General features: G+C 45.8%; 1 protein-coding gene across 3 annotated transcripts in view; it reads right to left on the reverse strand.

The window, feature by feature from the left end:
• Nucleotides 1-23,596, reverse strand: part of LOC146863797 (uncharacterized) — a 317,162-nt gene that overhangs the window by 213,474 nt on the left and 80,092 nt on the right. The window contains exon 1 of one of the 3 annotated variants that reach the window (XM_085628101.1): nt 2,265-2,450. The exons of the other annotated variants lie outside the window; for them this stretch is intronic. Coding sequence (XP_085484227.1) covers nt 2,265-2,364 — 100 coding nt within the window. The 5' untranslated portion in view covers nt 2,365-2,450. Of the gene's footprint in view, nt 1-2,264; nt 2,451-23,596 lie in introns of those variants that run through there. 3 annotated transcript variants of the gene reach the window in all.

Below are 23,596 nucleotides of genomic sequence, written 5' to 3' on the forward strand. Positions count from 1 at the left end.
AAGGGTGGCACAATAAGTGCTGCAGCCCTTAGAGGCCTTCCCTGGTCACAAGGCCCTGGGTACTTGGGTTCCATTTACCAGGGCCTGACATGTGGCCAGGGTTTGCCAATTTGGGGTTTAGGTTTTAGGGAAGGAACATAGGCCCTGGGCACCTGATTGGCAGGAGTCCAGGGCACACTCAGTCAAAGTACATTCAGCAATTTAGCAAAAAGTGGGGGCATACCATGCCAGAAAGATGGCACTTTCTCACAAGCAGAATTCCAAGTGACACTGTGTTCCATGTTTACCAAATGCCTGGTGTCATGTTTTCACCACTATCTCAGATGCTTGGGGACAACATTCTTTCCACACATACCTGTCATTACATCTTGCGTTGAATGTTTAAAGACTGGGGTGTTTGGCAATTCACTTACAATAAATACTGACTCACTAGAAAAGGGGTCTGATGTATCAAAGGATTTCACCCATTCTCTGTATGTGGCTAAATGTGATGCTACATATTAGGGAAGATTCTTATTAAACCAGCCATTTTACCTATCAGTGAAATCTAATGTAGCCAAAATTTCAAATATGACTTTGATATTTCCCGATTCTCTACAGCTTATAAAATATCTAAATAAGACCTAAAACATGCTTCTACACACTGCATCTTTAGATCAAAGACCACAAAACTAATAAAAGCTGAAGGAAGAAGAGACAATGGTTTAGTGACATCCCTAAACAACAAAACTCAAGCAGAATAATGTTAGCCCAGTTTTTGATACTACCTTGTATAACAAAGTTACATTGTATTGGCCCCTTCAGGACAAAATAAAAATGACTCTTTCACTCATCTTTTCCTTTCTTTGAATGGCACTTAGTTTGTGGTTGCAAAGGTGTTTTTCAGTGTTTATATGTTTACACCGGTGATGGCTATTTTCCTTTTGGTGGGGTTTTATCAGTTATTATAGGGTTAAACCTAAAACCAGATAGCCTAATTATATATGTACATATATATAGATATATTTATGTGACTATATCAAAAAATCAATAATTTCAGTTGGACTGGGATAACTAACCAGTTGAACCCCATTATGGGTAGGTGATCCACTAAGAGACGTGGCTGCCCTAACTGGCGTCAGAGGGCGGACATTGATAGGCATTGAGTACCTGGGTGACATATTGAAGAGGGACACTACCCTCGCTTTTGAGGAGCTACAGCAGGAATATAATTTAAATCCGACACAGAGATACCATTACCTGAGACTAATGCATGCACTACGGACCCACATCCAACGTGGTACCCATGTACTGGATCACTCCCCATTAGAGGATAGGTTGTTACTCGTTCCCATTCCTGAGAAAATTACATCTACGATATACCGCAAGCTGATACACAACATACCAGACACCCTGCTGACCCTGCGCGAGATGTGGGTTAGCGACCTGGGGAGCATAGATGATGAGGAATGGCAGGAGGCAATACAGAGCCCAAGAGAGTTCACGACTCGCTCCAGATTTAGACTAGTAAAGCTTAAGATACTACATCGTACCTATTACCCCCGTACACACCTATATACCTGGGGCAGTGCTCCAACAGCATTATGCGTCAGGGGTTGCCAGAAAGAGGGAACTTTCCTACATATTCTATGGGAATATCCAGAAATGACCAGATACTGGTGGAAAGTCAGAGACGTTATGTCTATGGTGGCATGAGTGACGGTTCCAATGGACGCAAAGTGGCTTCTTTTGATGATTAAAGGGGACTCTGTATGGCCCAGATACTTAGGAATATGGTTGGCACTCGCAGCTTGGATCTCCAAAAGGAACATTGCCAGAGGGTGGGGGCATCTTAGCCTCCGTCATTAGAGGAGTGGAAACGGGATCTTGACTGGTGCCAGCGGGCTGAAGAAACAGTGTATAAGAGTAGGGCTTGTGTTAAAAAATGGGAGAATGTATGGGCACCATGGGGGCAATACAGAGCGACGCCGGTGGGAGAGTGATGCGCAACAACTGCAATGGGCCGGAGTAGTGGATGGATGGGAGGAACCGGGCTAAGACACTTCTTGGATAATATGTTGTGCTATGAAATTACTCCCGGAAAGCCATTAACGATGTACAGTCTCCTATCTCTTGTAAACACTACTGCTGTAATATCTAAACCTCACCATGTATAAACACAAGTGATTCATGTAAACCATGGTTTTGGAGCAATGCTAATAAAAAGAGATTTAAATTTTTTTTAAAAATACAATAATGTGTACATAAATTTAAGGCCCACTTACGGATGCAGGTGACCGTCACATTCCATTCACTGGCAGAACTCTGACCCTTTTGTCTGCACTCTATTACAGATGTTGAAGGCTGGTACCCCTCAGAGCACATCACTTGCAACCTCTCTCCACGGTCATACCAAAGTTTGGAGGGAGATACGGTTAGTGATGACCATATTGTGACTGGGCTTTTGCATCGTTCTGAAAAATAAAAAAACATTAGAGCCCATGTGTCAAGAATTCCTGTCATACGAGGGGAGGAAAACGGTAACCAGCGAAAACGGACTACATCTCCCAGGACGCTTAGCGGTTGAGAGGTTATGTAAACAGGAGAGCTGTTACATAACTCAAGGGAAACACGCCCTTATGTAAACAGGAGAGCTGTTACATAACTCAAGGGAAACACGCCCTTATGTAAACAGGAGAGCTGTTACATAACTCAAGGAAAACACGCCCTATAAAGGGAGGAACCGGGAGGTACAAGGCTGTCGGATATTGTGTTTACACCGACGTACCTGCTTCGTGAAGAGCAGTGTTCCGGAGTGGTGCTCCAGTAAGGCAAGAACGGAGGTAGGTCGAGTCGTTACTCCCTGGGCCGTGTCTTGCCCCATCGTCACCTGTGAAGGACCCGGAAGCTCTACCGGTCAACCATTGAGCTTCGCTTTTTGACTCGGCTGAGTCCAAGCGCAGTGGCGCTTTTGCTGGTTGGAGTCGTAACTCCCAGCCCGACCAGAGACACAGGGACTGCCAGCTGTAACGCACACCAGGAGGTGTTTGCCGCGTTACAGACTCGGAAGTCCACAGGATCGATCGAGCGGCTGCTCTCGGTTCAGTCGTCTTGCTTGTGATTGGGGTATCGGTGACGCATCACCAGGAGGTGACTCCGCGTCCCGGTGCAGTCTGAGGAAGAGGTTGAGCGGCTGCTCCCTTCAGGTAGAGACCCCGGCTGGGTGTTTCCCTGACTCCTCGATTCTCCCCAACACTCTCCGTGCCCCTCACAGCCTACCGATTGGCATTGTCGGCCATTTCATTTCTGCCCTCTGTTGGCATACGCCGGGATCGGCGTATATGCAGAGGACGGTTAGGACCATCCGTGCTGTGGGCTGGTAACGTACTTAGCCTGGAGGATTCCAGTGACTATAACTTTTGTTTGTTCTTTGTATGTTATTTGCCTTCATTAAAAGAACTAACCCTTCACAAGTGGTTGCGTCCTCATTGTCGTGTCTGTTAAACGATCCTGAGACGTTCAGGGCGTTACACCATGAGAAGCATAACAGGGCAGATTTTTCAGATTGTCGCGAGAAGAGCACTCCTTTTTACATGGATTGCGGAGAGATGTTCTCTACAGAGTAACAGTAGACGGTAGTTTCTCTGTACTTGATCCCTTCTAGGCTTAAAGTCAAAAGCAGCCTGCTCTCACCAGACACAAAGCACTTTTCAGTTACAAGATATCCAGGTTTTCATTCATTTTCACGCATCCTCCTTACACATATTGAAGGGACTTTCAGAGTTTCTCCACCCCCCTCAGATTATAAATAGTTGGAGAATTCCATCTGGAAATAACAACACTAATCTGATATTCCCACACATCCTATCAGTGTAGTTCAATCCACAGCAGATCATGGCAAGGGTCTTCACCCATAAACCAGCAAGGGTGCAACACTTACGCATTTCCTAATAGCAGTGGTTTGCATGCTGCACCCACTAAAGGGACCACAATGACTCACTGTAGAAAATTGTCTCTTTTTGCATCATTACCCCAATTTTTGTGGACTGATGCTGTTGGTTTTATGTACTATGACGCCTAAGACATATTAAAATTGGCTGTACTCCAAAACTGGTATATTTAACTTAGCTATAAGTCTCTAGTTATTTTCCCAGGGCCTGTAAATTAAATGCCATTAGTCGACTGCAGCACCCATTGTACCATCCACTTCAGTGACAGTGCAAACATGACTACGATTGTGGCTTGGCTGTGGCAGTTTTAAATAACAATTTGGCCTGTCACAATAAAACCTTTTGACAAATCAAAACCTTTCTTTTAAATATTAAGTCACAATAATGTAGGCTTTAGAAGCCAAAAGGCAGAGGGCGTGATATTTAAAAGAAGGACATGTAGAAATGTAACTTTACACATTTCCTTACATTGAAAAATCCCCAAAAGCTATTTTCACTGTAGAAAGGCTGCCTGCTTTATAGGAAAGGTATTTTAAAACCAACGTAATAGTAAATTTGAATTTGTGATATTGTTAGAGAAGAGATACTTTCAGAAAGTTACCTTTTCCTTGCCTAAAGCCTCGAGACCCTTTTGCTTGAGCTCTAACAGTCATCTGACAACGGAATATCCACCTTGATTAGATGTGAAAATTGCTCAGAGAGCAGGACAAAGGGATTGGGTTGTGGGGAGGTGTTTCTGCTCCTTTGGCAGGATGGCCACCTGGGCTGTGCCTAGGAACTTGATGCATTTCAAATAGTTCTACCCTAAGATTCCAATGTGAGTTGACACGAGTGTAAGTCCCTTCTTTGTTCCCCAGTCAAACAGACACAAATCCCAATGGGAAAAAAGCTGCCCCAGAACTGGTTTGAAATGACCGCAGAGGAGCTTGTTTCCATGATTACACCTCTGGCATGGGGAAACAGTCACTTCACAGAGAGATGTGAGTTCTGCTAAGCTGAATTTAGGTAGAGAGGTGCGTGTGGGAATGGGAGGGCAAACATGAACTGCTGCAAAATTCCCTGGACATGTTTTCCCTATTGATCATGGAGGGTCCAGGAGTCAACTCTGTCCACAAGCTACTGCCAGGTATAAATGTGGTAGCAAGGGTATCCTCTTCAAAACACCACTGGACCTCTGGAAGACAGAGGACAGTACCTGCTGTTGAGAATTGTGAGGTGACATAAAGTGCTGGACCTTCCCCCACTTGTACCCAGGACAAAGAAGTGGATTCCAAGGATGAGTTGACCCACCTCATGTTAGGCTACAGGGCTACAAAAAGCTGCAAGAAGCCCCTTTACCCGAAGAGCCCAGCTTACCAGTTCTAACTCCACCTACTGGTGGCTTCAGCTGGAGTACGTCTTAACCCCTAAAATCTGTTCCTGAGTTCCTGGGACCATTGGCTGTGTCAAAGTGTACTGCTTCTGATATCCTGAAAAACCTGGGAGTTAGAAACCTTTTGGTTCCAAAAACTTTCAGAGAACCGGGACAAACATGGCAAGTCAATATGACAAAGGTACATTGCTGTTGGGCCAAAGTTTTAGGTTGCTTAGAGCTTTTCAACAGCATCAAATCTGCTTTAGTAGGATGTTACAAAGTTGATATCCAAGCTACAAAGAAATGATGATGTCCAAGCGTAGAAATCTTCCCCGAGGAAGGTGCCAAAAGTATCCAGCTGGCGAGGGCCCTTCTTGGGACCTTCCTGGGCACAAGTGTTTAATTCCTCTCACTCTGAACTTTCCCATCAGCTGTTTCACTGGGACCTTGTCCAACTGCTATGTGGAATCCTAGAGCCCTTCTCAGCCACAGCCTGCTGCATTGCCCCGCTGAGGATTTTTGACTTCCATTTCAGAGACTAAGTAAGAAAATAAACTTCAGATTGGAATGAACCTGGTTTCTGTATCTGACTTGCACTCTGTCTGCCTTAATTGTGCAGTTCAGAGGGAGCACCAAAGCAAGTTCCTGCACAGCATGGACTGTGCTATCCCTCCCGTGCAGGAACAGGGGTGCAAGCACACAGGGGCACCCCTTGTGCCCCCCTGCATGCACCACCCTGCACATTGGCACCAGGGGGCCTCCTTATTTTCCACACTTTTCATGGCGGGGTCAGGAAAGTTGTAATATACTTGGCGATGCTGCAGTGGCACCACCAGCATAATTCTGCCCCAGTCTGCCATGCCACCGCCGAGGGATCGCGGAACCCTGGCGGCTGCAGCGATTTCATGGCGGTCAACCGACAAAGTTGTAATACGGCAGTCCGACCACTGGGGCGGTGGTAGCCGCAATGGCACCGTGGGTTTGGCATTCCTATGGACCACCAAACTCGTATAGAAGCCCTTAGTCTCTTTTTTGGAAGTTGATTGTCTACAGCGGGACAAAGCTGCAGAATCATAGCCAAAATGATCCACCCCTTCTGCGAGGAGCTGCAGACTCGTAGTCAACAAAATCTACTCCCTCTGCTTGGAGTCGCTGAACAGTTTTAGATTTATGTTGTTTGGGTTTCAACACCACTTCCGCGGGTCGAGAACTTGGTGGGCACCACTAGGACAGCTGGGCTCACTTCAGGCAAGGTCCAGCTGCCGGGTTCAAGTAGCTGAAACTGTCTGTGTCCCTGTATCTCAAACAGCCAACTTGCCCTTGGAGTCACTCTGGTAGTGTTCAAGCAGCAAGGCAGTCGTTCAGCAGCAGGGCAGTCTTCTGAGGGTTCAAGGTAGGCTTCCAACAACAGGGCAGTCCTTTGGACTACAAAGCAGGCTTCATGCATCACGACAGTCCTCTGAAGTGCAGGTCAGGACGTGTGAGTGCCCTCCTTAGGTCCAGCAGTGAACTGAAAAGTGGGTCTGAGGGTCCTATTTTTTTTATGATCTAAGGGTTTTTTTTTTTCATACCGTATGCCAGATATAAGGAGGAAGAAAGTTCGGAAGTTTTTTACACATAGATTGTTCTGAAATTTTTTCCTCCTCGCCCAATGGATCTGGGGTGACAAAAGACTAGTATGAAGTCCATTGTGAGTGTGCTGACGCAACTCCTTTAAAACGTAAGTGGCACAGGGAACAACTCTGCCCCTTCTATCATGTCAGGAGTTCGCCTTTGTCTCTCTGTCTTGGAGGAATACACAAAGGTCAACTGTTCACAGTCATGTGACCCAGGACACAGCTTGCAGGCACCAAATGGTTAGGATAAGAAAATGGCAGCTTTCTAATAGCATCCTTTTCTTAATTGTGACTAGGGATGGGTGATATATTCCGCTCAGCTGTGAAAATGATGCTTGTAAAGTGAAGTTCTTTGTCACGCATGGCTCTCAAATGGTAAGTTGGTGAGCACAAGCGAGATTTTGTGTCCCCTAGTGCGATTTTCAGTTGCTAGGCGTCAGTCGTGGCTCCTCGAGGGAGTGCTGCGGGGCAATGGGGCGGGGGTAGTAAACTCCGGCATACGGCAGACCGGAGTTAAGTTCATAAATAAATAAATCAAATGAATTACATTGCACGCCCTGCAACGCAAATGGCGTTACAGCGCGTACAATGTAATTTGTTTCATTTATTTAGGCACTTAACTCCGGTATGCCAGAGTTTACTACCCTCCACCCTGCCCTTCCCCGCCCCACAGCACTCCCTCGAGGAGTCGCGACTGATAGGCGTGCACCCTGGGAGATTTCTCCAACATAGGCGTTCGCGACTGCCCGCAGCCAGAAAGCTGTCGCTTGAGTAGAAAATCTACTTGAGCAGTGGCAAATGGCCAACAATGCCTACCCTAGTTTCATGGAAGCCTCATTGCAAAGAGGAGAGTCTTTCCTTTCCAACAATGCTTTTGTGAAATGGTTGCCTCTGTATGGATCGTGATTGCACCGTGATCCACCACCAGGAAATCCACCAGGCCACCTGGAACCTGTGTTTGGGGGTCTGCCCAGGTGTTGAACAGGCTGACTCACTGGGGGGTGCATGCAATAAAAAAATATGAAAGCGTTTTTTTCCCTGGAGAGCGTGATTGAATTTGGAAAATTGATTCATTTATTTTAAATGAAGAAATTCGTTTTTTTTCTGGGGGGGGGGGGGGGGCATCACTGCCCCAACAGGAAACCACACTGTTAGACTTGGCTTTTTTCAGAGGGTTTACCCAGACGTTTTGCTTTTTGAGTTCGTGTTTATGACCTATTTTTCATTGGTTTTAGGACTCTGGGCACTTTACGACTGCTATTCATTGCAAAAATGCATATGCTCTCTATGTAAGTTGTGTTATGATTGGTATTTCTATGATTGGCTTATTTGATTTACTACTAAGTCCCTAGTAATGTGCACATGTGTGCCCTGGGCCTGTATATCAAATGCTACAAGTGGGCCTGCAGCACTGGTTATGCCACACACACAAGTAGCCTTTCAAAGATTTCTCAAACCTACCTCTATAGTGTCTGTACACAGTTCTTACTACCATGTCGACCTGGCAAGTGCACCCACTTCCCATGCCCAAACCTTCCCTTTTCATAAATGTAATTCACCCCTCAGTTAGGCCCATTGTACCCCCATGAGCAGAGCGCAGTGTAATTGAAAGGTAGGCCATGTACTGGTGTGCTTTACATTTACATGTCCCGATAGTAAAAGACTGTGTATTTGATTTTTACTATTGAAAGGCTGTCTGCCCTAAAGGGTAATATGGGAGCTGCCTTGTAGCAGGTTACAAGTGCAACTTTCCATTGGGACAAGATAGAGAAATGGCTTCCAGAACTCAGAATTTAAAAATACATCTTTCAGTGAAGATGATTTTTTATTGTGTGTTTGAAAATGCCACTTTTAGAGAGTGGTCATTTTCTTGCTTAACGAGCCGTGTGCCTCTGCCAGCTGTGGATGTGCGTTCACATAAGACAGACACAATGAGGGTTGAGGGGTGTCCTGCCTTTCCTGGGTGACTCATAGTTAGGCTGAATAGACTTGGCTGCATTTAGAGTAGTGGGAGGAGTTGTCATTTGCAACTGAATGGACTGTGGCTGCCTTCCACAAAGCTGTCTCCACCACCTGTAGTGAACCTGGCCTGAGCCAGAGGAACTTTGTACCAAAATATGAAATAAATATGGGGTCCCTGACCCCAGAGCTTTAGATTACTGCTGGACTAAGGAACCTGCTAGGAAGAACAGCTGGTAGAGCTTCCAGGAGGAGAACTGCCCCTTTGCTCTTTGTTACTTTGTTGGGTTTGCCTACAGTTGCTGCCTCTGAATTGGGCAGGGAAAGGACTGGACTGTTCTTTCTGCATGCTAAGTATCTCCAAGGGCTTGATGTAGAGATTGCCTCCTGTTGGAAATCTCAGGGAAATCAAAGACTTAAACACCTTCTGGGTACCGGTTTCTGGAACTAGAGGTTTCAGCTGCAACAGAGGAGAAAGGTAACCTGACGCCGTCAACGACGCTGCTGCCAGCTCTGTGATCTGAAGGCACCACAGAGGGCACTGCTGCACTTCGCACCACAACCCCTGTCTCAACAGCAATGCCGTCCGACGCCGCCACCAAGCTGCTGCTTGCACCTTGACCTGTTGGCACCGCACTGCGCACTGCCTCGCTTAAAACTGCTGCTCAAGTATCCCCGATGCTGCCGCAATGCTGTCACTGACACCATTTCCTGCACCATGACCTGTGGACACCGCTCATGGAGAACACGGAGCACCATCCCGCTTTGCACTGCAGCCCTGGTATCACTGACACCACAGCTCTAAGACATGGATGCCGCTGCCTGCACAGTGGTTTGAGGGCATTGCTCGTAAATTACACAACGCACCATCCCGGAGCACACCACAGCCTTGGACCACCGACATCAGAGCCATCTACTCTAGTTCATCAACCGATGACACGGCCTGCACTGCGACCTGTGGGCTCCGCACACTGCATTGCCCTGTCTCGCACAGCATCCTTGGGTCTACCGATGACAGTGCTTCAGCAACAAAGCTGCCTGCACCGTGTCCTGTCAGCACAGCAAAGTGCACTGCCGCACTAACTGCCGCAGCCCTGGTCTCACTTACACCTCTGGATGACCGTCAGCGAGCTTGCTGCCTTCACTGTCACCTGAGGGCACCACACGTCGCACCGCTCCGCTTCACACCGCAGCCCTGACGCCTGCCAACACCGGTGATCCTGACTACAGACTCATGGAGTTCGACCTGCAACACATGTGACATCAAGGGTCAGACAACCCCTGCACCAATTTAATGGAACCAACGCCTACTGACGCCGCTCCTCCGGAGCTCACCATAAGGTCTGATGCCCTGCATCTCCAAAGGTGCTGTTTTATGGGTATTCCCGACACCATAGTTGGCCCGGGACGCCGCGACCGGATGTAACTGTTGGCTTTGTTTGTTCATGACACCGTGAAAGCCTCATACGGAACTATCAACTTCAAGGAACTGTATATAAAGCCAATTTTTGCATTATTTGTATTTTGATAACTTAATGCTGGATTTTTATTGTTTTGGTCTTGTTTTACACAATAAATATTCTATATTTTTCTAAAACTGGTGTGGTGTCCTTTTGTAGTGTTTTCCCTGTATTACTGTTTGTTATGTGCAAATGCTTTACAAATTGCCTCTAAGATAAGCCTGAATGCTCGTGCCAAGCTACCAAAGGGTTGAGCAGGGGTTTTAGGCTTGTAATCCCCTTAGCTAGCAAGAAAACCCCCACACACAAACAAAAAGAAGACATATACCAAGGGGTCGGCTCACTTAGCATATGGGTTGACTGTCTTTGGGGGCCACGTAAATATTTATTTTTAAGAAATCCCCAGTGGAAAACACATTTGTAAAAAGAAATTGTTGGATTTGCCACAACATCTATCATCTGCTGAATAATCTGCATATTATTATTAAAAAAAATGTTTCTAGCTCAAATGGATTAAAGTTACTAAAAATGTGGATATGTGTTTGCAAACAGTGGAAGGCCCTTTGCGGTGGTTGATATTTATTTATTTGGTTACTATACAAGTACTAATGAAGTGAAATCATTGCCCAGATAGTAGGATCATGTTTACAAATAACAACATACTAAAGTAATACTTTGAAAAAAATGTGCCACATTCAGCCACATAATTTGCCTTTCATGCTGCATAATTTAGTCAACCCAGTCACATAATTTGGAGCTCTCCTGCCACATAATTCTAATGACCCTGGCAATAGCATTGTGAGTCTTCACAAGGAGCACACCTACGAACAAAGTTTCAGGGGCGGCTATGTGAATGTGGACTTCTTAAGATCAAAGGTAGATGGTTGGCTTCAGGAAATTACTTTTATATTAGCAATGATTGAATGAGCAAGAGGAACATGGAGCAGAATCTGGAAGTGATTTTTATGTTGGCGGTGTTCCATCCGATGACTCATCTTCCAGCGATTCTGAGGATCATTTTCATGGCAGTCTGATATACCTTCGCAGGCAAAGTCTGTGAAGTGGAACTACAGTAGCAGGGCAGACCAACCCAGAGAGCAGTCACGTGCGGTGGCAAGCACAGAGGGAGTGCTCTCTCGGCAGACCTCCAATTTAGTGCAGCCCCAAATTTCAAAAGACACTGGATGTGAAGACGACACAGCACATTTGTTGTCGATTGAATACGTATTTGTAAGGACGAAACCACTAAGTGACAGGTAAAAAGTGCCTTCATAAGAAATCAAGCTGGGGGCACATGCTATATTACCTAGCCCTCTACATAACTACAGCTATGGCGACCAGCAAGCCGGTATATCACACATTCTCCCTTCTTACAATTCAAATTAGAACTTAACAAACAAGAGCATTTAATAATGACCTAACAACAACTAAGGATAAACACAAAATTCCATGTGCAATATGAGTTTTTTGTTTTTAAACATATTTTATTGATTTTGAGAAACAGGTCACTGTACATATATATATTGTCCAACACACAGTATTAGCATCCTTCATGTACATCTACATATTATGTCAAAATTATAATGCTGTGCAAACAATCATAGAATATTGACCAATCAACAAACACCCTCCTACCTCCTCACAACAACTAACTATCTCTCCCTCCCCTCCCTATCCTGGCTCACTTCTGTAGTATCACGTCTTATGGATATCAGGTTGCACATAACTTTCCCAGTATGTTAAATGTTCAGTTTACAACTCCACACATTATGACTCTGTAGGGTTCATGCGGGGTCTGTGGCTGTCGAGTACTCGACACATTTAATAACATATATACTATACATTATTCAATACAGAGAAAGTGCCACACAGACAAATGATTCAAGTAGAGCATCCCACTCTAAGGAAATCAGATTCTTCCTCAAACTTCTCCAAATTGCCATGCTTTCAGCCCTGCCGCATCAAACTACCTCTTCATGCCAGGTCAGTGCCGATGGAGGCTTTGCAGATTTCCATCTCATTGTGATTGAGCGTTTTGCCAATATTAGTGCCAGATTGGCGAATCTAGTATGCGTTCCTTGTGTTTTGCGCATTTTGCCTAGACCCAGGATGCAGCGCTCTACTGAGTCTCCCCCAGCTTCGGGTAATGATTCATTAATTAGTTTATGTACAGTCTCCCAAAAGTGGATTAGGCGTGGACATGCCCAAATCATGTGCATTAGGTCAGCCGACTGCGTGTGGCATCTAGGACGCATATTTGTTGCACCAGGAAGCATTTTGCTCAATTTGTAGGGCGTCAGGCATGCTCTATGCACCAGCATGAGTCGTATCATCTTAAACGAAGGGTGCTAGGACCATTTCTTGGGGTGTTCAAGCACTCTGCCCCATTCCTTGTCTGATAATTCATGTCCAATGTCTCTGGCCCATTTATCCCGTAGATCTGATAGTGATATAGATGCATGGGTATGGATACTTCTGTATATCCATCTGGACAGATGTCCCACATTACCCATTAAGTACAGCATGTGTACTAGTTCATGTGTCTTGGGCTCAGTACCGTCAGGCGACCAGATATTTCTTAAAAATCTGGTGATACTGGCATGGAGGATGTATAATGTGTGGGTACGCCTTGCTCTATCACAAATGTGTCATGGTCCATGAGTGTATGGTCTGCAAACAGCATCCCAACTGTGTTCACTCCCTCATCTGCCCACTTACTCAAACATCTTGTTGATACTACTCTAGTCGGCATAGGAATCCCCAGCATCGGGATATTAGAGGCATATGGAATCAGTTCCCCAGTGTACCTCATAGCCCTTTTCCAGTATGTGATAGCCACTTTCAGAAGTGGTGGTGCCATCGAGATAGACCACCTCCCCGGCAGCAGTAGAGAATGGAGCAATCCCTTTTCCCAATCCTTCTTGGACATCCCTATATCTTACGGCTCGTTGTCCAGTAGGAGAGCCACTGGAGTTGGCTAGCATAGCAGTACGCCCGGAAATCAGGAGCTCCCAGGCCCCCTCGGCCTGTATCTAGCTGTAATGTCTGAAGTCCCACCCTTTTACGCCCTGTGCTCCAGATTAATTCAGAAAGCATTGTATTTAGTGTTTTAAATATGTGCGCCGGGATCAATATTGGCAAATTGGCAAAATAGTACAATAGTCTGGGCAGTATGACTGCTACAGAGAATGGCAGTGAGGTCTAAAACTTTATCTGGGATTTAAGTACCTTGATCGTGCATGCCAAGTTACCATCTAACATATCCTGTGGTGCCATATATATTTGAATGCCGAGATATTTAAATGTGGTAGGTGCCACAGGACACGTCCACTGTCCAAAATAAACAGGTTCAGTGCGGGCCGAGTCCTTGAAGTAATAAGCATATGATTTGGATTCATTGATCTGTGGAAATATGGATTTTTCTGGTCAGTTATGTCCCCTATCTTGGACCCCAACGGTTCTATGTGCATGTCACAAGTACATGTATGTTCCCTCCAGTTCCAGTTATGAAGACGCAAATACATGTGCGTCCACCGTCAACATGTCCTCTGTCAGATCCGCCATGAACAGGCCGGATATTCCATTCCTAAATATGAAAGGCCACCGGCTTTATATGGTTCACTTATGCCATTTTACAGTCCAGGCAAGTAGGCCCTGATTCTGTCATCAAAACTCCTCTTGCCTTCTGCCTCTGAAAGCTCCAGTCTGAGCCTGCATCTATGACCATGAACTCTGTCTCATTCTCTGCGCGGCTCACAAAGCCTGACATCAGCCTATTCTCTGCCAAGAACTGTATTTCACCTTCGAATTATCTGCTTCCCCCTCAGCCGATGCATTCCTGCCTAGTAGTTTAAGTAAACATTCTTCCAGTTACCGAGCAAAAGGCCCGGCTTCTCTGTCCTCATGCAAGTAATTCATAGCCCAGTTACCATGGAATATTCCTACCCCCTCGCATTCAGTGTAGACACTTAGACGCTTGTACACGCACACACAGTCAGTATAGAATAGATTCTGTCTGAGAGTCCTTCTTTCTTGGATAACATAGTTCTTTAAACACAGGATGTTAGATATGATTTGGGATTAGGTTGACCTGACCCCCCAGACTTTTTGTCTCCACATGTAGAGCTAAATGTCAAGTCCCCTTCACCCCCTAGTTACACGTCAATTACACGTCATGCTGCTGCGCGCGCATCTAGGCCAAGTATTATCTTATAGATCCACCTATGTATGACATCATAACCAATTATGTTCCTTTTTACTCTTTATTACACCCATTTTCGGTTACGCAGACAAAACGTCAATTTCCTTATCAATTGTTACGCCTACTGTATCCGCTTCATTGTAATGTATGTACTATAAAAGTTACTTCTACTATCTCAGATGCTTGGGGACAACATTCTTTCCACACATACCTGTCATTACATCTTGCGTTGAATGTTTAAAGACTGGGGTGTTTGGCAATTCACTTACAATAAATACTGACTCACTAGAAAAGGGGTCTGATGTATCAAAGGATTTCACCCATTCTCTGTATGTGGCTAAATGTGATGCTACATATTAGGGAAGATTCTTATTAAACCAGCCATTTTACCTATCAGTGAAATCTAATGTAGCCAAAATTTCAAATATGACTTTGATATTTCCCGATTCTCTACAGCTTATAAAATATCTAAATAAGACCTAAAACATGCTTCTACACACTGCATCTTTAGATCAAAGACCACAAAACTAATAAAAGCTGAAGGAAGAAGAGACAATGGTTTAGTGACATCCCTAAACAACAAAACTCAAGCAGAATAATGTTAGCCCAGTTTTTGATACTACCTTGTATAACAAAGTTACATTGTATTGGCCCCTTCAGGACAAAATAAAAATGACTCTTTCACTCATCTTTTCCTTTCTTTGAATGGCACTTAGTTTGTGGTTGCAAAGGTGTTTTTCAGTGTTTATATGTTTACACCGGTGATGGCTATTTTCCTTTTGGTGGGGTTTTATCAGTTATTATAGGGTTAAACCTAAAACCAGATAGCCTAATTATATATGTACATATATATAGATATATTTATGTGACTATATCAAAAAATCAATAATTTCAGTTGGACTGGGATAACTAACCAGTTGAACCCCATTATGGGTAGGTGATCCACTAAGAGACGTGGCTGCCCTAACTGGCGTCAGAGGGCGGACATTGATAGGCATTGAGTACCTGGGTGACATATTGAAGAGGGACACTACCCTCGCTTTTGAGGAGCTACAGCAGGAATATAATTTAAATCCGACACAGAGATACCATTACCTGAGACTAATGCATGCACTACGGACCCACATCCAACGTGGTACCCATGTACTGGATCACTCCCCATTAGAGGATAGGTTGTTACTCGTTCCCATTCCTGAGAAAATTACATCTACGATATACCGCAAGCTGATACACAACATACCAGACTCCCTGCTGACCCTGCGCGAGATGTGGGTTAGCGACCTGGGGAGCATAGATGATGAGGAATGGCAGGAGGCAATACAGAGCCCAAGAGAGTTCACGACTCGCTCCAGATTTAGACTAGTAAAGCTTAAGATACTACATCGTACCTATTACCCCCGTACACACCTATATACCTGGGGCAGTGCTCCAACAGCATTATGCGTCAGGGGTTGCCAGAAAGAGGGAACTTTCCTACATATTCTATGGGAATATCCAGAAATGACCAGATACTGGTGGAAAGTCAGAGACGTTATGTCTATGGTGGCATGAGTGACGGTTCCAATGGACGCAAAGTGGCTTCTTTTGATGATTAAAGGGGACTCTGTATGGCCCAGATACTTAGGAATATGGTTGGCACTCGCAGCTTGGATCTCCAAAAGGAACATTGCCAGAGGGTGGGGGCATCTTAGCCTCCGTCATTAGAGGAGTGGAAACGGGATCTTGACTGGTGCCAGCGGGCTGAAGAAACAGTGTATAAGAGTAGGGGTTGTGTTAAAAAATGGGAGAATGTATGGGCACCATGGGGGCAATACAGAGCGACGCCGGTGGGAGAGTGATGCGCAACAACTGCAATGGGCCGGAGTAGTGGATGGATGGGAGGAACCGGGCTAAGACACTTCTTGGATAATATGTTGTGCTATGAAATTACTCCCGGAAAGCCATTAACGATGTACAGTCTCCTATCTCTTGTAAACACTACTGCTGTAATATCTAAACCTCACCATGTATAAACACAAGTGATTCATGTAAACCATGGTTTTGGAGCAATGCTAATAAAAAGAGATTTAAATTTTTTTTAAAAATACAATAATGTGTACATAAATTTAAGGCCCACTTACGGATGCAGGTGACCGTCACATTCCATTCACTGGCAGAACTCTGACCCTTTTGTCTGCACTCTATTACAGATGTTGAAGGCTGGTACCCCTCAGAGCACATCACTTGCAACCTCTCTCCACGGTCATACCAAAGTTTGGAGGGAGATACGGTTAGTGATGACCATATTGTGACTGGGCTTTTGCATCGTTCTGAAAAATAAAAATCATTAGAGCCCATGAGAAGCATAACAGGGCAGATTTTTCAGATTGTCGCGAGAAGAGCACTCCTTTTTACATGGATTGCGGAGAGATGTTCTCTACAGAGTAACAGTAGACGGTAGTTTCTCTGTACTTGATCCCTTCTAGGCTTAAAGTCAAAAGCAGCCTGCTCTCACCAGACACAAAGCACTTTTCAGTTACAAGATATCCAGGTTTTCATTCATTTTCACGCATCCTCCTTACACATATTGAAGGGACTTTCAGGGTTTCTCCACCCCCCTCAGATTATAAATAGTTGGAGAATTCCATCTGGAAATAACAACACTAATCTGATATTCCCACACATCCTATCAGTGTAGTTCAATCCACAGCAGATCATGGCAAGGGTCTTCACCCATAAACCAGCAAGGGTGCAACACTTACGCATTTCCTAATAGCAGTGGTTTGCATGCTGCACCCACTAAAGGGACCACAATGACTCACTGTAGAAAATTGTCTCTTTTTGCATCATTACCCCAATTTTTGTGGACTGATGCTGTTGGTTTTATGTACTATGACGCCTAAGACATATTAAAATTGGCTGTACTCCAAAACTGGTATATTTAACTTAGCTATAAGTCTCTAGTTATTTTCCCAGGGCCTGTAAATTAAATGCCATTAGTCGACTGCAGCACCCATTGTACCATCCACTTCAGTGACAGTGCAAACATGACTACGATTGTGGCTTGGCTGTGGCAGTTTTAAATAACAATTTGGCCTGTCACAATAAAACCTTTTGACAAATCAAAACCTTTCTTTTAAATATTAAGTCACAATAATGTAGGCTTTAGAAGCCAAAAGGCAGAGGGCGTGATATTTAAAAGAAGGACATGTAGAAATGTAACTTTACACATTTCCTTACATTGAAAAATCCCCAAAAGCTATTTTCACTGTAGAAAGGCTGCCTGCTTTATAGGAAAGGTATTTTAAAACCAACGTAATAGTAAATTTGAATTTGTGATATTGTTAGAGAAGAGATACTTTCAGAAAGTTACCTTTTCCTTGCCTAAAGCCTCTGGAGACCCTTTTGCTTGAGCTCTAACAGTCATCTGACAACGGAATATCCACCTTGATTAGATGTGAAAATTGCTCAGAGAGCAGGACAAAGGGATTGGGTTGTGGGGAGGTGTTTCTGCTCCTTTGGCAGGATGGCCACCTGGGCTGTGCCTAGGAACTTGATGCATTTCAAATAGTTCTACCCTAAGATTCCAATGTGAGTTGACACGAGTGTAAGTCCCTTCTTTGTTCCCCAGTCAAACAGACACAAATCCCAATGGGAAAAAAGCTGCCCCAGAACTGGTTTGAAATGACCGCAGAGGAGCTTGTTTCCATGATTACACCTCTGGCATGGGGAAACAGTCACTTCACAGAGAGATGTGAGTTCTGCTAAGCTGAATTTAGGTAGAGAGGTGCGTGTGGGAATGGGAGGGCAAACATGAACTGCTGCAAAATTCCCTGGACATGTTTTCCCTATTGATCATGGAGGGTCCAGGAGTCAACTCTGTCCACAAGCTACTGCCAGGTATAAATGTGGTAGCAAGGGTATCCTCTTCAAAACACCACTGGACCTCTGGAAGACAGAGGACAGTACCTGCTGTTGAGAATTGTGAGGTGACATAAAGTGCTGGACCTTCCCCCACTTGTACCCAGGACAAAGAAGTGGATTCCAAGGATGAGTTGACCCACCTCATGTTAGGCTACAGGGCTACAAAAAGCTGCAAGAAGCCCCTTTACCCGAAGAGCCCAGCTTACCAGTTCTAACTCCACCTACTGGTGGCTTCAGCTGGAGTACGTCTTAACCCCTAAAATCTGTTCCTGAGTTCCTGGGACCATTGGCTGTGTCAAAGTGTACTGCTTCTGATATCCTGAAAAACCTGGGAGTTAGAAACCTTTTGGTTCCAAAAACTTTCAGAGAACCGGGACAAACATGGCAAGTCAATATGACAAAGGTACATTGCTGTTGGGCCAAAGTTTTAGGTTGCTTAGAGCTTTTCAACAGCATCAAATCTGCTTTAGTAGGATGTTACAAAGTTGATATCCAAGCTACAAAGAAATGATGATGTCCAAGCGTAGAAATCTTCCCCGAGGAAGGTGCCAAAAGTATCCAGCTGGCGAGGGCCCTTCTTGGGACCTTCCTGGGCACAAGTGTTTAATTCCTCTCACTCTGAACTTTCCCATCAGCTGTTTCACTGGGACCTTGTCCAACTGCTATGTGGAATCCTAGAGCCCTTCTCAGCCACAACCTGCTGCATTGCCCCGCTGAGGATTTTTGACTTCCATTTCAGAGACTAAGTAAGAAAATAAACTTCAGATTGGAATGAACCTGGTTTCTGTATCTGACTTGCACTCTGTCTGCCTTAATTGTGCAGTTCAGAGGGAGCACCAAAGCAAGTTCCTGCACAGCATGGACTGTGCTATCCCTCCCGTGCAGGAACAGGGGTGCAAGCACACAGGGGCACCCCTTGTGCCCCCCTGCATGCACCACCCTGCACATTGGCACCAGGGGGCCTCCTTATTTTCCACACTTTTCATGGCGGGGTCAGGAAAGTTGTAATATACTTGGCGATGCTGCAGTGGCACCACCAGCATAATTCTGCCCCAGTCTGCCATGCCACCGCCGAGGGATCGCGGAACCCTGGCGGCTGCAGCGATTTCATGGCGGTCAACCGACAAAGTTGTAATACGGCAGTCCGACCACTGGGGCGGTGGTAGCCGCAATGGCACCGTGGGTTTGGCATTCCTATGGACCACCAAACTCGTATAGAAGCCCTTAGTCTCTTTTTTGGAAGTTGATTGTCTACAGCGGGACAAAGCTGCAGAATCATAGCCAAAATGATCCACCCCTTCTGCGAGGAGCTGCAGACTCGTAGTCAACAAAATCTACTCCCTCTGCTTGGAGTCGCTGAACAGTTTTAGATTTATGTTGTTTGGGTTTCAACACCACTTCCGCGGGTCGAGAACTTGGTGGGCACCACTAGGACAGCTGGGCTCACTTCAGGCAAGGTCCAGCTGCCGGGTTCAAGTAGCTGAAACTGTCTGTGTCCCTGTATCTCAAACAGCCAACTTGCCCTTGGAGTCACTCTGGTAGTGTTCAAGCAGCAAGGCAGTCGTTCAGCAGCAGGGCAGTCTTCTGAGGGTTCAAGGTAGGCTTCCAACAACAGGGCAGTCCTTTGGACTACAAAGCAGGCTTCATGCATCACGACAGTCCTCTGAAGTGCAGGTCAGGACGTGTGAGTGCCCTCCTTAGGTCCAGCAGTGAACTGAAAAGTGGGTCTGAGGGTCCTATTTTTTTTATGATCTAAGGGTTTTTTTTTTTCATACCGTATGCCAGATATAAGGAGGAAGAAAGTTCGGAAGTTTTTTACACATAGATTGTTCTGAAATTTTTTCCTCCTCGCCCAATGGATCTGGGGTGACAAAAGACTAGTATGAAGTCCATTGTGAGTGTGCTGACGCAACTCCTTTAAAACGTAAGTGGCACAGGGAACAACTCTGCCCCTTCTATCATGTCAGGAGTTCGCCTTTGTCTCTCTGTCTTGGAGGAATACACAAAGGTCAACTGTTCACAGTCATGTGACCCAGGACACAGCTTGCAGGCACCAAATGGTTAGGATAAGAAAATGGCAGCTTTCTAATAGCATCCTTTTCTTAATTGTGACTAGGGATGGGTGATATATTCCGCTCAGCTGTGAAAATGATGCTTGTAAAGTGAAGTTCTTTGTCACGCATGGCTCTCAAATGGTAAGTTGGTGAGCACAAGCGAGATTTTGTGTCCCCTAGTGCGATTTTCAGTTGCTAGGCGTCAGTCGTGGCTCCTCGAGGGAGTGCTGCGGGGCAATGGGGCGGGGGTAGTAAACTCCGGCATACGGCAGACCGGAGTTAAGTTCATAAATAAATAAATCAAATGAATTACATTGCACGCCCTGCAACGCAAATGGCGTTACAGCGCGTACAATGTAATTTGTTTCATTTATTTAGGCACTTAACTCCGGTATGCCAGAGTTTACTACCCTCCACCCTGCCCTTCCCCGCCCCACAGCACTCCCTCGAGGAGTCGCGACTGATAGGCGTGCACCCTGGGAGATTTCTCCAACATAGGCGTTCGCGACTGCCCGCAGCCAGAAAGCTGTCGCTTGAGTAGAAAATCTACTTGAGCAGTGGCAAATGGCCAACAATGCCTACCCTAGTTTCATGGAAGCCTCATTGCAAAGAGGAGAGTCTTTCCTTTCCAACAATGCTTTTGTGAAATGGTTGCCTCTGTATGGATCGTGATTGCACCGTGATCCACCACCAGGAAATCCACCAGGCCACCTGGAACCTGTGTTTGGGGGTCTGCCCAGGTGTTGAACAGGCTGACTCACTGGGGGGTGCATGCAATAAAAAAATATGAAAGCGTTTTTTTCCCTGGAGAGCGTGATTGAATTTGGAAAATTGATTCATTTATTTTAAATGAAGAAATTCGTTTTTTTTCTGGGGGGGGGGGGGGGGGGGCATCACTGCCCCAACAGGAAACCACACTGTTAGACTTGGCTTTTTTCAGAGGGTTTACCCAGACGTTTTGCTTTTTGAGTTCGTGTTTATGACCTATTTTTCATTGGTTTTAGGACTCTGGGCACTTTACGACTGCTATTCATTGCAAAAATGCATATGCTCTCTATGTAAGTTGTGTTATGATTGGTATTTCTATGATTGGCTTATTTGATTTACTACTAAGTCCCTAGTAATGTGCACATGTGTGCCCTGGGCCTGTATATCAAATGCTACTAGTGGGCCTGCAGCACTGGTTATGCCACACACACAAGTAGCCTTTCAAAGATTTCTCAAACCTACCTCTATAGTGTCTGTACACAGTTCTTACTACCATGTCGACCTGGCAAGTGCACCCACTTCCCATGCCCAAACCTTCCCTTTTCATAAATGTAATTCACCCCTCAGTTAGGCCCATTGTACCCCCATGAGCAGAGCGCAGTGTAATTGAAAGGTAGGCCATGTACTGGTGTGCTTTACATTTACATGTCCCGATAGTAAAAGACTGTGTATTTGATTTTTACTATTGAAAGGCTGTCTGCCCTAAAGGGTAATATGGGAGCTGCCTTGTAGCAGGTTACAAGTGCAACTTTCCATTGGGACAAGATAGAGAAATGGCTTCCAGAACTCAGAATTTAAAAATACATCTTTCAGTGAAGATGATTTTTTATTGTGTGTTTGAAAATGCCACTTTTAGAGAGTGGTCATTTTCTTGCTTAACGAGCCGTGTGCCTCTGCCAGCTGTGGATGTGCGTTCACATAAGACAGACACAATGAGGGTTGAGGGGTGTCCTGCCTTTCCTGGGTGACTCATAGTTAGGCTGAATAGACTTGGCTGCATTTAGAGTAGTGGGAGGAGTTGTCATTTGCAACTGAATGGACTGTGGCTGCCTTCCACAAAGCTGTCTCCACCACCTGTAGTGAACCTGGCCTGAGCCAGAGGAACTTTGTACCAAAATATGAAATAAATATGGGGTCCCTGACCCCAGAGCTTTAGATTACTGCTGGACTAAGGAACCTGCTAGGAAGAACAGCTGGTAGAGCTTCCAGGAGGAGAACTGCCCCTTTGCTCTTTGTTACTTTGTTGGGTTTGCCTACAGTTGCTGCCTCTGAATTGGGCAGGGAAAGGACTGGACTGTTCTTTCTGCATGCTAAGTATCTCCAAGGGCTTGATGTAGAGATTGCCTCCTGTTGGAAATCTCAGGGAAATCAAAGACTTAAACACCTTCTGGGTACCGGTTTCTGGAACTAGAGGTTTCAGCTGCAACAGAGGAGAAAGGTAACCTGACGCCGTCAACGACGCTGCTGCCAGCTCTGTGATCTGAAGGCACCACAGAGGGCACTGCTGCACTTCGCACCACAACCCCTGTCTCAACAGCAATGCCGTCCGACGCCGCCACCAAGCTGCTGCTTGCACCTTGACCTGTTGGCACCGCACTGCGCACTGCCTCGCTTAAAACTGCCGCTCAAGTATCCCCGATGCTGCCGCAATGCTGTCACTGACACCATTTCCTGCACCATGACCTGTGGACACCGCTCATGGAGAACACGGAGCACCATCCCGCTTTGCACTGCAGCCCTGGTATCACTGACACCACAGCTCTAAGACATGGATGCCGCTGCCTGCACAGTGGTTTGAGGGCATTGCTCGTAAATTACACAACGCACCATCCCGGAGCACACCACAGCCTTGGACCACCGACATCAGAGCCATCTACTCTAGTTCATCAACCGATGACACGGCCTGCACTGCGACCTGTGGGCTCCGCACACTGCATTGCCCTGTCTCGCACAGCATCCTTGGGTCTACCGATGACAGTGCTTCAGCAACAAAGCTGCCTGCACCGTGTCCTGTCAGCACAGCAAAGTGCACTGCCGCACTAACTGCCGCAGCCCTGGTCTCACTTACACCTCTGGATGACCGTCAGCGAGCTTGCTGCCTTCACTGTCACCTGAGGGCACCACACGTCGCACCGCTCCGCTTCACACCGCAGCCCTGACGCCTGCCAACACCGGTGATCCTGACTACAGACTCATGGAGTTCGACCTGCAACACATGTGACATCAAGGGTCAGACAACCCCTGCACCAATTTAATGGAACCAACGCCTACTGACGCCGCTCCTCCGGAGCTCACCATAAGGTCTGATGCCCTGCATCTCCAAAGGTGCTGTTTTATGGGTATTCCCGACAC

This window comes from Triturus cristatus, chromosome 2_1, assembly GCF_964204655.1.
Source record: "Triturus cristatus chromosome 2_1, aTriCri1.1, whole genome shotgun sequence".
Classification (NCBI taxonomy): Eukaryota; Metazoa; Chordata; class Amphibia; order Caudata; family Salamandridae; genus Triturus; species Triturus cristatus.